The sequence below is a fragment of the Rhinopithecus roxellana genome, chromosome 5, assembly GCF_007565055.1.
Source record: "Rhinopithecus roxellana isolate Shanxi Qingling chromosome 5, ASM756505v1, whole genome shotgun sequence".
NCBI lineage: Eukaryota > Metazoa > Chordata > Mammalia > Primates > Cercopithecidae > Rhinopithecus > Rhinopithecus roxellana.
Genome location: NC_044553.1, coordinates 8,107,440 through 8,121,388, shown reverse-complemented (window position 1 = coordinate 8,121,388; position 13,949 = coordinate 8,107,440). Strand labels below are relative to the sequence as shown.

Sequence of the window (13,949 nt, the reverse complement as noted above, 5' to 3'; positions counted from 1 at the left end):
GAGCCTCTTATGGCTCTCAGACTCTTCCCTGAAAGAATGACTGAAGTATGCACTAACAGAAGGATGGAGCTTAGCAACTGTGTTTTATTGTTTTAACTACCACAGGAAGAAACTGAAGAGCAAAGGGCTGATTCACAAGGTCCTGATGTGTTCCCTGCTCCATGTTCTTTAGCCTCTCCTAAAAAGGCAACTGAAAACAGTTTACATTTTCGGGTAAAGGGGCTTTGTTTATCAGCTGACCAACTTTATACTGACATACTTCCCAACTTGGCAGGTGTAAGCATGTCATTGTATTGACCAGATTTCCAAGATATCTTAAGCCTTTAAATTTACCATATTCAAGTATAAGATAGAATTAAATACACCACACCAAAAAAAATTCTTCTTGACAAAATGAGCAAAGATATATAGAAGACTAAACTAGAGAAATTTAAAAATATCATTTGAAGGAAGAAAGCTTATAATAAATGGCTTTAGAGAAGTCCCAGAAATTTAACTCTAAGGTATTATGAGAGAAGAAAGCTTATATGAAGTCCTTTACTTAAAAATCTTCTCCTCATAAAGAATATAGAAGAAACTGACCCGATATTTCCAAGTCATATAGTCTGACTGGAAAAAAGACAAGGGGTAAGAGAGAAAAATAGAAAATAAGATTAAATTAATAATTACTTTGTGATACTATATAGTTAATAGCAAGAGAAAATGAAAAGAGAAGTCAGTTTAAAGTCAAAAATTATAAAACAAATTAAATTACTTTCCTAAGAGTTCCAGCTACTCCCTGAATGCAAGGAAACAAAAATCAAGCTTGCTTCATTAAAACATGGAAGAGCAAACACATAGAAGGAATCTAGATTTCTAAAGAGGAATCAATTTTTAAGTTCAGACTATAACAAATACATACCTAAAATCCTAAATATTGTAAAAAAAATACACAGAAATTGAGATTAAAAACATAAAGACTACACCTACACTAAAAATGAAGATCAGCCCATGGGTATTTTGACAACCACAGTTTTATAACAATATGCCCAATTTAAGTTACAGCTATAAGATGTCATTTCCTCAGGAATAGTTGGCTAAATCCATCAGAGAGGGCTCTAAGACTTACTTTGTATAACACTGAGTCCAAAAAGGTGGCAGTCCTTTAGCCGAAGCAGGTCACAAACCTGGACCAGCAACTGATGACACAGAATCTTAACCTGCAGGGGGGAAAGGCATGACGTGAAATAACAATTCAACTAAGTCCACCCAGGGAACCACAATCAGGCAATTTAATGCATCGTAAATATACTCCTTGAAAGGACGAGCTGACAGTAGAAAACAACTGCTGCTTTATCCAAATCACTTTCACCTGGGGTTGTGTTTCAGTAATGATGATCACAGTACCAGTTTTTACAACATGGTAATAAAACACAAGACTCACAGATCTTACCATACATGGACAAAGTTCTGAAACCATGGTGCATGATAAATGATAAATGAGTTTCAGAAAGTAAGCAGCATAGCCTATTCACATTACCAAAAATATTTATTTGGCAAGTATCTTTTTTAAAAAAAAGTTAATTCATTTGTGTTTTTAATTGACTAATAAAATTGTATATATTTATAGTACACAACATAATGTTTTGATACATGTATATACTGTGGAATGAATAAATCAGACTAACATATGCATCACGTCACATATGTATCATTTTTTGTGGTGAGAACACTTAAAATTCATTCTTGGCAATTTTCAAGTATACATCATCATTAACTACAGTCACCATGTTGTATAATAAATCTCTCGAACTTATTCCTCCTAACTGATATACTGTATTTTTTTACTAATATAGCCCCAGTCCCCCTACCTCCTCAGTCTTAGGTAACCATCATTCTATTTTCTGCTTCCCTGAGTCAGACTTTTTTAGATTATGCAGGATTTGTCTTTCTGTGCCTGGCTTATTTCATTAAACCTAACATCCTCCAGGTTCATCTGTTATTGCAAATGACATGATTTCCCTCTTTTTAAAGGCTGAATTGTGTTCCATTGTGTATATGTGCCACATTTTCTTTATCCATTTATCCACTGGTGCACACTTAGGTTGATTCTGTACCTTGACTGTTATGAATAATACTGCAATATACATGGGAGTGCAGATGTCTCTCTGACATAATGATTTCATCTCCTTTGGGTACATACCCAGGAATGGGGTTCCTGGATCATATGGTAGTACTATGTTTAACATTTTGAGGAACCCCCATACTGCTTTCCATAATGACTTTACTAATTTACGTTCCCAGCAACAGTGTACAAGCGTTCCCTTTTCTCCACATCCTCGTCAACACTTGTTATTTTTTGTCTTTTTGATAATAGCCATTCTAGCAGCCATGTCACATTTCCCTGCTATTTAGTGATACTGAGCATTTTTTCATATACCTATTGGTCCTGTGTGCATCTCCTTTTGAGGAACGTCTACACGGGGCAACAAGTATCTTTTCAAGGAAAGCTTTCCTCCTAATAGTCTATCCCAAAAACTCATCTACTGTACAATGAGCTGGTCTAGACTTTTTTTTTTTTTTTTTAAAAGACAGAGTCTCAACCAACTAATTCTTTCTTTTTTTCTTGCAGAGACAGGGTCTCTCACTATGTTGCCTGGTCTTAAACTCCTGACCTTAAGCAATCCTCCCATCTTGGCCTCCCAAAGTGCTGGGATTACAGGGATGAGACACCATGTCCAGCCTGCCTAGCTTTTATCACTGTTATTGTCTAATATATTTTTAGTGCCTAAACCAGATTCCTTTTCTGGGTCTTAGTATAATTCAATCATAAAACCATATTAATTTGGAACTCTGGAGATAAGTTATTCTGACAAGTCAAAAGTTAATTGATAGTCTTTGAAACATACAATTTTCTTTATCAATATTATTATTATAAATAATAACATAGTTATATAATTATTGTATATCAATAATTATATAATAATCAATATGTATATCAATTATATATCAATAATAATCATACCAATATTATATCAAATAATTATTATTATAAATAATTATAATCTCATAATAATGCTTTCTTAAATGTTTAAAGAAGTATTATGGGGGACAGTAATTCTGCTGATTCTATCTTGTTGACTTCAGAATTATCAAGGTTTATTAGAGTTTGGATAGACTTTAAGAAACCACCCAGGTCAATTTATTTATTCTATAGGAGCAGAAAATAAAACTCAGAAAGCTTAAAGTCATATCACTAATAGTGGCAAAGGCAGCAACTCACAGCTTATTTGTGTATCAAAATACTTTAATTATTAAATATATGTATTAAAATATTGTAACATGACAGTTTATCATTTTACCTATACACATTACATATGGCATCTCCCCTTTTATTAGTACTATTTGCTTTCAAATCCTTTTTTCAATAAGGATGACAATGAGTTTAAGTTATTATAAATTCTAAAAATTAACTCTGAATTAATGACTCTTTATCATATCTTAATATGAAACTCAGATTAGGAAAATAAAGACATGCCAAGATCCCTTGAAATTTGAAAGTCAAACAATTCAGAACTGGTGATAATTCCAACTATAGTAAGAATGGGTTTACTGCTCTTTTCCACATTCATTATTGAATAGCAACCAACCTAAAGTATCTTACCCACTGGAAAGAGCAGAAGATATTTAAGGCCAACGTAGCATCAAGTGAGCTGCTTGGAAGTACCAGGAACTCATGCAGGGGTAGTGTCTTATTTTACATTCAGAATATGTAGTAGGCACTCAGTAAATGCTCGATGAATGAAAGCCAGGAATCTGATTCCCTGTGGGCTCCTCCTCACCTTCATTCTATTCCATGAGTAGAGATCAAGACCATTCCCCGAATTACTAAGCAAACCATTTTATAAATACGCCACTCGGCATTTTAGGAAAACTATATAAATGCAAACCCATGCACCGACACCACTGGAGAACACATTTGCCAGTGGGAAATCATTATCATTCTCTCCGTGTACAGCTAGCCTGAATCACCTGACATCCTAGATTTCTGTCCTACAGAAGTCCTATGTCATTTCCACTTTAAAAGGCCTCTTGATTTTGAGTTCCATATCATCATAATTCTGCTTTACAAAGAGGCTTAAGCAATGATAAAAAAGAGCAGAACACAGCAAATGTCATAAAATTCTGAAGTTGAACTATATACTACAAATTTGTGAATTAGAATGTCATGTTGTTTACAGCACCTTTAATCTTTAGTTTGACTGTATTTAAAAATGTTGGGCACAAAGCAGCTAAGATAAAATGCAATGAGAAGTTAAAATTCCAAACCACAAACCAAATGTATAGGAAATAAACTGTTTTAACCTTGTGTGACTGCAGACCAAATAACGTTATATATTTCCTCCATGCAGCCCATACATTTATTATTCTTCTGCTAGTTTAAATCAAGTATTTGGAGCCTACTGGCAAAGCTCTTTAACAAATATCAAGTAAGCAATGCTCTTATTCAAAAACTATAATTAAATAAGGCCATGGCTCTGAAGTCTTGCCTGCTGTGAAAACAAGCTTGAGTTTTCTGTATTTCCATATTATGAGTCTTTAAGGCTACATTTTAGCTGACTGTGAAATTTCTCAAGTTCTTTAATCTTCAGGAGCAATGGGAATGTTAAAAAGTGCTATATAGTATGAGGTATTAAGAATAAGAATTAAAGCTTTATCTAAAAATATACTCTATATGGACTTTTTTTTTCCTTGAGACAAGGTCTCACTCTGTTGCCCAACCTGGAGTGCAGTGGCACAACCATGGGACATTGCAGCCTCAACTTCCCAGACTAAGGGGATCCTGCTACCTCTGCCTTCCAAGTAGCTAGGACCACAGGCAGTGCCACCATGCCTGGCTAATTTTTAACTTTTATGTAGAGACTGTGGTCTCACTATGTTGTCCAGCCTGGTTTCAATCTCCTAACCTCAAATGATTCTTCTGCCTCATCCTCCCAAAATGCTGGGATTACAGGTGTTAGCCACCTCACCCAGCCTCTGTATGGACTTTTAAAACAGCATGTGATCCTAAATGTTAAAGGTTTGTTATTGTACAAGAATGTTTAAAATATACTCTAGAAAAAAAGAATTGTTGGCCGGGCGCGGTGGCTCATGCCTGTAATCCCAGCACTTTGGGAGGCCAAGGGGGGCGGATCACAAGGTCAGGAGATCGAGACCATCCTGGTTAACACGGTGAAACCCCGTCTCTACTAAAAATACAAAAAAATTAGCAGGGCATGGTGGCAGGCACCTGTAGTTCCAGCTATGTTGGAGGCTGAGGCAGGAGAATGGCATGAACTCAGGAGGCAGAGCTTGCAGTGAGCCGAGACTGCGCCACTGCACTCCAGCCTGGGCGACACAGCGAGACTCCATCTCAAAAAAAAAAAAAAAAAAAAAGAATTGTTTTGTCTTAGTGAAGACATATAAGCTCGTGGCCACAATTCATATCAATCAAATCTTTATGGCTCCCACATTTACAATGGTTTTACTTCCAAAATTGTCCCAAGTTTCCTTATTTGCCTGATGATTAAAATAATTTAAAATGGCTTCTATTAATGCAACTCACAGGGAATTCAGAATGACCAAAACACTAAATTCATTCCATATACAAAAAGGCAACTTTCTATCAACCACACCTGTCAGGGAACGATCTTTCATTGCTAAAAATATATAGAGAGAAATTATGAAAAAAATTAGTTAATAAAATCATTCTCACTACAGTTAATTTATTACACTCAAACTCTATACACATTGACTGCTATTTTCTGAACACAAAGATAACACTGTAAAAAGTGAGGGCCTCTTGGCAGCCATGAAATGTTTTTCTGGTAGTGGGGAAGCCTCCATCCTACTTAACCTAGTCCCTTCTTTGGTCCGACCGCTTACTAGAGAGGAGTTTGGGCATAACAAGAGTCTACATGCCTGTGTCCTACCTTAGACCTGCCCTGAAATAAGAAATCTTACAGGCCTACATGGGATTCAGACTCTTCATCTTGGTTTATTAACAGAGTACATTAATGAAATGAACAAACAGTTCCAGGAAATAAAAACAAGTAAATTGATACTCAAGGGCTCACTTACTGAGTAATTCATATATGCCAGGTGCTTCACTAAGTACTTCATGCATGTGACATCTTTAAATCCTTGCAATGTCCCTGTGCATAGGGGTAAGATTATCCCTACTTCACATATGAGGAAACCAAAGCAACAAAACAAAACAACTAGAAAATTTGCCCTAGATTGCAAAGTTGTGGAGCAGGGATTTCAACACAGGTCCCTGTGGCTCTAAAACCCACCTTAACAGTGATATATGACCTCATAGTCCATGATCATAGTCCTAACCATCTCAGAGATTATCATACTAACATTGTAAAAGAGGAGAGTTAAAAAAATATAATTTATCTCTGCCTAGAGATTAAAATGACAATAGCAGCTATTACATATGCATCAGAAATTATGCTGAGTGTTAATCCTAAATTCTCACAATCACCCTGCAGCGTAAGTATTACTCTCATTTTAAAGGTGAAGATGTTGAGGCTGAAAGAGGTATAATTAACTTTCCCAAAGTCATTCAGATATGAGATTTGAATTCAGGTCTGTGTGTTTTAAGTATATCCATGTATTTTCACTTCCATACTACTCCTCAATTATTCTATAAAGGGAAGACAGAAATGAAGCTAATACAAATTCAGTACCCACTACATACCAGGTACTGGGCAAGTTGCTTTTACAAGTGAAAAAAGTGAGTAAGCTTAATCAACTTGTCCAAAGGTCACAAATCTAGTGAACTGTAGAGTCAAAATATGAATAGTCTTTTTCTCAGTAACGATGACAATTATATTATTATTGCTAACAACCAACATTTACTTTGCACTTACTACGTATCACGTACTGTTCTAAGAGCTGGGCCAGTGACATGTGCCAAAAACACAGTCGAGTAACCAGAATTCCAAAGAGTGAAAGAAACTAGGTGATGCTGGCACGTAGATCTTTGCCTGTTTCACTCAAATTCTAGAGTATCTATAGCATCTATTTAGGGGATCTTATTAAATGCAGATCCTTGCATCCTACCTCAGACTCACTACATCAGCATTTCTCTCATCCAATTACTAACCAGGCCCGCCCCTGCTTAGCTTTTGAGATCACATGAGATCAGGCAACATTCAGTGTGGTATGGCCATAGACTATACAATCTGAATATTACTAAGCTGCCCCAAATAATTCTGATGTACGTTCAAGTTTCAAAACTGCTGATCCATAGGAACAAATGAACTGGCTACCTTCCCATCTGTTCTCTATAACTATCTTCCTCAGCTGAGATTTTAGTATAAATTAATTTCTTTGAAAATTATAGTCAGCTTTCAGTATTCTTCACTAAGTCAGATTAGCCTTCCCTTCATTAAATGTGGTTAGTAAGGTGTTCCACACCTGTTCGTGTGTGTACACACACATGCACATACACACACATATTGCACCAGGTAAAGAGACAAATGAAAGTGAGAGAAGTTTCTTAAGTGCTTATGCTATATGTCCTAGATTATGTATATTTTTAAAATTTAGTGGATATCTTTTATATAACTGTATAAAAAGTAAAACAAAATATTCACACATGTAAGTAGGATTAGATTATAACTTATTTTGCTAGTGCCCACACTGAAAAAAGAGATATATTGTCGATATTTATTCAGTTTAAAAAACCAAATGCTGTCAGAATAATAGCCCACCACTTCACACATCCAAAAACAATTTCAGTTACCCTAAGCAGCAATGTAGCTAATCATTGGAAATTCTGCCCAAAAGATGACAAAGTTCATCCAATAGGCAGGCCTGTTGGATCCTCAGACAACCCCTATAAGCAAAATGAGGATACAGCAGTAAATTAAGAAATGGTGTTGATTGTCAGAATAAAGCCAAAATGACTATGGTAATAAGCAGAAACTTTTCTTAGCTAAACTTTTTAATGAAATTATTTAAATGTCATATACATTTCAGCATAATTTTGCAAATATTCTTTTATATAGCAATTGGATTTAAAATATAGTAACATGGCGAGGCACAATGGCTCACGCCTGTAATCCTAGCACTTTGGGAGGCCGAGGCGGACGGATCACTTGAGGTCAAGAGTTCGAGACCAGCCTGGCCAACATGGTGAAACCCCATCTCTACTAAAATTACAAAAATTAGCCAGGCGTGGTGGCAGGCACCTGTAGTCCCAGCTACTCGGGAGGCTGAGGCAGGAGAATCACTTGAACCTGGAAGGCAGAGACTGCAGTGAGCCAAGATTGTACCACTGCACTGCAGGCTGGACAACAGAGAGAGACTCTGTCTCAAAAAAAAAAAAAAATCAAAATCAAAATAAATAAATAAAAATATAGTAACATATAGGAAAGAAAACTAATTCAAGTCATGCACTAAGGCAATTTTTCCTCTAATTCCATCAGAATACAATCTATGAAAGAAAGAGTATGAAAGTTGATAACACAGAGAGGGGTTGAAAAATGTTAGGCATGACATTGATTACCATAAAATTGTTTGGCAGTCTCTACCAAGGCTAAACACAGTGTAACCTATGATTCACAAATACTCTTCAGTAGAAACGGAGAAATATTTCCACATGTGTATACACATAACATGTTCATAACAGTTTTACAATAGCCAAAAACTTAAAACAATCTAATATCTACCCATCAACAATAGATTAATAGATTGGGTCTATTCGTACAATGGAATATCACACAACAATGGAAAAGAAGTAATTATTGTCACATGGATTCACATGAATAAATTTCACAGGCCAAATGTTGAGTAAAAGAACTCAGAAGTGAATACATCACATAACTTCAGCTTCATGAAATTCAGAAACAAGCAAAACTTTGGTGACAGAGATCAGAATAGTTTTTACCCTTTAGGTGAAGGATATTGACTAGGAGGGGTCACAAAGGATCTTTCTAGGGTGCTGGCAAAGTTTTATATCTCAAACAGGTGATGGTTACATGGATGTACACAATTGTAAAAATTCATTGAGCTGCACACATAAGGTTTCTATACTTTGCAGTATGTAAATTATAACTCAATTTTTTTTTTAAAGTTAAAAAAATCATATTCCTCAATGTTCAGGTTATCTAAGCAAGTTGACTATGACTGACAAATCATAAGCGACAGCTTAGTGCTCAAATGTTCAGCCTATGCACCTAGTCCTGGAAATTGGCTAGACTTCGGCTACTCTTAAAATCAAGATGCATATTAAAAAGCTATCTAAGGCCGGGCATGGTGGCTCATGCCTGTAATCCCAGCACTTTGGGAGGCTGAGGCAGATGACCTGAGGTCAGGAGATCGAGACCAGCCTGGCCAACATGGTGAAACCCCGTCTCTACTAAAATTACAAAAATTAGTCGGGCATGGTGGTGAGTGCCTGTAACCTCAGCTACTCGGGAGGCTGAGGCGGGAGAATCACTTGAACCCAGGAGATGGAGGTTGCAGTGAACCAAGATCACGCCACCACACTCCAGCCTGGGTGACAGAGTGAGACTCTGTCTCAAAAAAACCTATTTAGGTTGGTGCAAAAGTAACCATAGTCTTTGATATTACTTTCAATGGCGAAAGCCACAATTACTTTTGCACCAACCTAACAGCGATGATTACCATTTCATGTGTGCGGGTGACAACTCTAAGCATTTAAGACACAAATTCATATACTTCAATAGAAGTTATATTTCGATCAAAAGTTTAAAAAGAGCAAATGTTTGTTTTTCAATATAGTAACCACAGTCCTCTAATTCTAACCCAGGTGAGAGAATGTTGAAGGCACCTGCACACAAGCCAGAAAGCTAAGTGAATGTATATGTATGGACTATTTGACAACCCAATTCTGCCACATTATTACTGCCCTAATTTTGTAAAGATTTCACCCTTAATCAAGTCATAAGTTGAATGTGGTCACTGGTGAAAACATAATATTTAGACATTTCTAAAACTCAATCTACTCACATTTATGATAATGTTCAGAGATTCATCGTTGGGAAGGAAAATGCACACGCTGCGGCGGTCTTGCATGACTCTGTTGTTATGGAAATTCAATTTGTTCATTGTGTTTTGGGCTCTCTGGTGGTCAGGGCTGGGCTTTGGGTCCTTGGCAATTCCTCAGGTTCCCAGCACTCCAAAGCCAAGCTCGCCTCCTCATCACACGCCCTGCAGGAGAAGCATCATGGTGTTCGACTACGTGGGTTTCATAGCTGTGAAAAAGACAAAAAGGGGAGACTCCTGAAGAAAGGTGGTGAAGACTGTGAAAAGCAGGTTGGGAAGATGAACACAGCACTACTACTCCTGTGGGCACAGAGACAGCATGTCTCCAGCCAGCACCACCTTGTTTAATACATGGGAACTCACTGAAATTCATTCTGTATTTTGCCCACAAAGTTTTAAAGCTTTCATCCACAGTCAAGAATTAAACTTATAACCAATGAGAGCCTCACGCATTCAAGGATGTACTAAGCACTACAGGCCTAACAGAAACAGAGATCCTGTCTTGAAGGAGTTTTCCGTTCCACATGGGAGATAAAGGGTTTTGAACATGAAATGACAAAAACAACAGCAATAAGAAAATTCTCTTTCTCTTTCATTACTACCAAACTCAAATAAATGTCTTGGCTCTTACATTACATTCATTCTTCAACCATGGTGGTCTGGCTTCCACTTCCTTCACTTCACCAACATGGTTCTGCCAAATGAAGCCCGTGATCTCTAGGCCATCACTTTAATTGATCTCTCTACGACATTTACCCTGGTTGTTAAGCCCTCCTTACAACATTCTTCTTAGTTTTTATGGCTCTGTCTCTCCTGCTTCTTTAATCTGATAATGCAAACTTGATTTTTCCATTTATTATTTCATAAACCAATTAATACACAGATAAAACAAGACTGTGTATATCAAATCATGTTTGTATAGAAAAGAGGGATGGATTTTGGATGCCTCTCATATCTAATTAGTTCTATTAAACATATTGTATTGTTTAACTTATCAGGTTTTTAATATAGAGAATTTTGTTTGCAAGTAATAGAAATTTTATCTCCAATTTTCAATAATTACACCCATTATTTCTGTTTTATGTCTCATTGCATTGGTGAGATCTTGCAGAATAATTTTAAAACAGTAGTGGGTGTTTTCTACCTTTAATGGGTGTGTCTAGTATTTCATATATTGTTGCTAATAGAACACTATTCAACCAAAATATGTCAAGACTAGTTGTCTCTCAAACCATTAGTATTTATATTATTTCTTTCCAGCTACATTTGTAGGATGTAAAAGACCATTTCCAGGAATATGGAACTGTTTCACTAGGTGGAGAGTATATATAACCATACAATTTTCATAGAAAATGCATTAATACTCACATAAATCAAAGCATAAATGAAATAGAATCTTGGCCGATTTGCTTAAGGTTAAATGTATAACTCTTATCAGCAGGAGGGGAAAGAATATATTCTTAGATAGTTGGCACATTTAGAAAATATAATCTAGTATTCTTTTTAAAGAATAAATAAAACATCATTCACAAGGGAATTACTCGAAACTAAAACACATAGTAATCATATGTATGGTACTTCATTATTAGGAAGGTGGCTAAAAGCCCAATTAGAAATATTCTGCTTTTCTTAAAGAATAATTGTTTCATGTTAGATTATAGCCAGTACATCACCTCGTGGGGGGTCATCGGAGGCCTGTGCTATCGTTCTCACTAGGATGGATGGTTAACCCATGTGTTGTTCTAGGACCACAAACTACGCCCCAATCTACTCATCCATCTAGGAAAAAATGCATGCTTTTATTTCAACAATTCCAAAGCATCAGTTGGAGGACCAGCATTGGCTGCATCAGAAGCACCTGGGTGTTTGTAATAAATACAGAATCCTGAGCAGATATTCCAGCATTTCTATTCATACAGAATTTCCAGGGTCAGGGCCAGGTATTTCTGATGTGTAGCAACAGATGGAAACCACTTTAGTTAGCAGAAGGAAGGCACTGAGTAGAGGGTTGAATATAATACATTGGAAAAATATCTTAAGGATAAAGAATTGGGAAAAAGTAATATATGTGAATATCACATCATTATAATAGGAAAAACAAGGTCCTCAACATTGTCAAAGGTATAAATTCCTACAATAGGTCAAATTCGTGTGCTCAAAACATTTTCCTGAAAAATGTTACTAGGCAGTATAGGGATACGTAGGTTTGCAAAGTACTGTACCCTATATATGTCCTCTCTTAGAAATTCAGAAAGTGTTAAAGGCTCTGAGAAGTCCTGCAGGCAACTTCTTATATTTAATGCATTATTTCTCAAACTTACATAAGCACACAATACTTTTCCCCCAAGGCATATCTATTAAGGTCCTACAGAACAATATTCTTAGGCATACCACTGAGAGATACAATTCTAAAATTATTTTATCAAATATTATATTTCATGGTAAAATTTTCCCCATATATTGATATATTCCAATACGTAGTCTTCCTTTTTGCAATATAAATCTTTACAAGAAGAAATTATAAGCTTTGATTAAATGCATCTTAAATTCAAACCCTTAAGTAATATTCATCCCAGTATAATTCTTATTTAAATCTATACTTCAAATTTAGTCCTATAATTTTTCACTTCTAATTAAACCAATTACAGCAGGGTATGTCTACTGACCTACTTCCCAGAATTTAAAAAATAAACTAGGAAAAAATATCTTCTGAGCTGTGGGATGTTTCCAGAGCTTCATTAAAATAACTTGAAATTTTCATTTGGGTACAATTTTTGCTTCTTTTATGGTTCAAATATGCAGCACAAAAGATGACTGGAAGAGGATTATTGAAGCAAATTTAATAAAAGCAGAGTCTATATGAAGCAGCGCTGCTTCACTGCTACTCTTTCTGCTTTGAGGATGGCAAACTAGAAAAGCGCTTCAAGAGAGAGATTAAGTTTTTACTTTACCCAAGACAGTATTAAAGCTGATTAAAAGGCTCCACTGAAATGGTAAAATGGCCATATCTCTAATATGTGCCAGTACAAAACTTTTAATCTAAAATTGGGCAGTCCTGGGGAAAAGGATTAATTAAATTTATACCAATTTGAATTCCAGAAGTCAACCTCATAGCAGCCATTGGCTACTTATTCTGTGTCCTACACTAAATCTCAACTCAGTCCCAGGAGGACACATTTCCTACTACTACAGGGCAACCCTTTTCTGCCCAATTATCTTAGGATCAATTATCTATGAAGAGTAGACCATGTGGTAGTAATATATTTGCCAGGGAATAAAAAAAAATCAGTTTTAATAATGATCAAGTTCCACCCAGCCTCTTTATTTATTAATACCCAACTTACAAAAACAATACATTAAGCTATACAATTCCCCCCTGGAACTTTAAGCGCACACTATTATAAGTTCCTTTTTCCTGATAAGTCCCAATGGTTACAAAATTACTCAGTTTCTTTTAAGAATCAGGAAGGCACCACCCATGGGCATTCAATACTGATTGTCATTTTTAACAAATTGTGGGAAAAAAGCTTTAAAACTGGGTCACTACCCCTAAAAGTATGCAGTTTAGTTATAATGTATCAATACTGATTTGTTAGTTGTGACAAATACACCATAATCATGTAACATGTTAGCAACAGGGGAAACTGGGTGCCTGTGTGGTACACAGAAACTCTCTATACCACCTTTGTAACTGTTTTCTAAATCTAAAACTATGGTAATTTTTTTTTTATTTTAAAATTAAAAGTAGGTCTCCAGAAATTTCCTACCCACATAATACAGTCTCATTTTGAATGTAGGCAAAGGAGGATTCTCAATTCTGGGACTGTCTCTCTAAAAAAGTAAAAAGCTGGTAATTTGATAAGATGACTGTAAGTGAAGCATGACTAAGTAGGCATGTATCAACAGTC

The 13,949-nt window shown here is 36.0% G+C and overlaps 1 protein-coding gene across 5 annotated transcripts in view; it reads right to left on the bottom strand.

Moving 5' to 3' along the window:
• The window catches only part of FRMD6 (FERM domain containing 6), a 256,303-nt gene that overhangs the window by 31,394 nt on the left and 210,960 nt on the right, over nucleotides 1-13,949 (bottom strand). For all 5 annotated transcript variants that reach the window (XM_030931058.1, XM_030931056.1, XM_030931059.1 and 2 more), the window contains 2 exons: nucleotides 10,006-10,250; nucleotides 1,109-1,199 (listed from right to left, as the gene is read on the bottom strand). In XM_030931058.1, coding sequence (XP_030786918.1) covers nucleotides 1,109-1,199; nucleotides 10,006-10,104 — 190 coding nt within the window. In that variant the 5' untranslated portion in view covers nucleotides 10,105-10,250. The remainder of the gene's footprint in view (nucleotides 1-1,108; nucleotides 1,200-10,005; nucleotides 10,251-13,949) is intronic.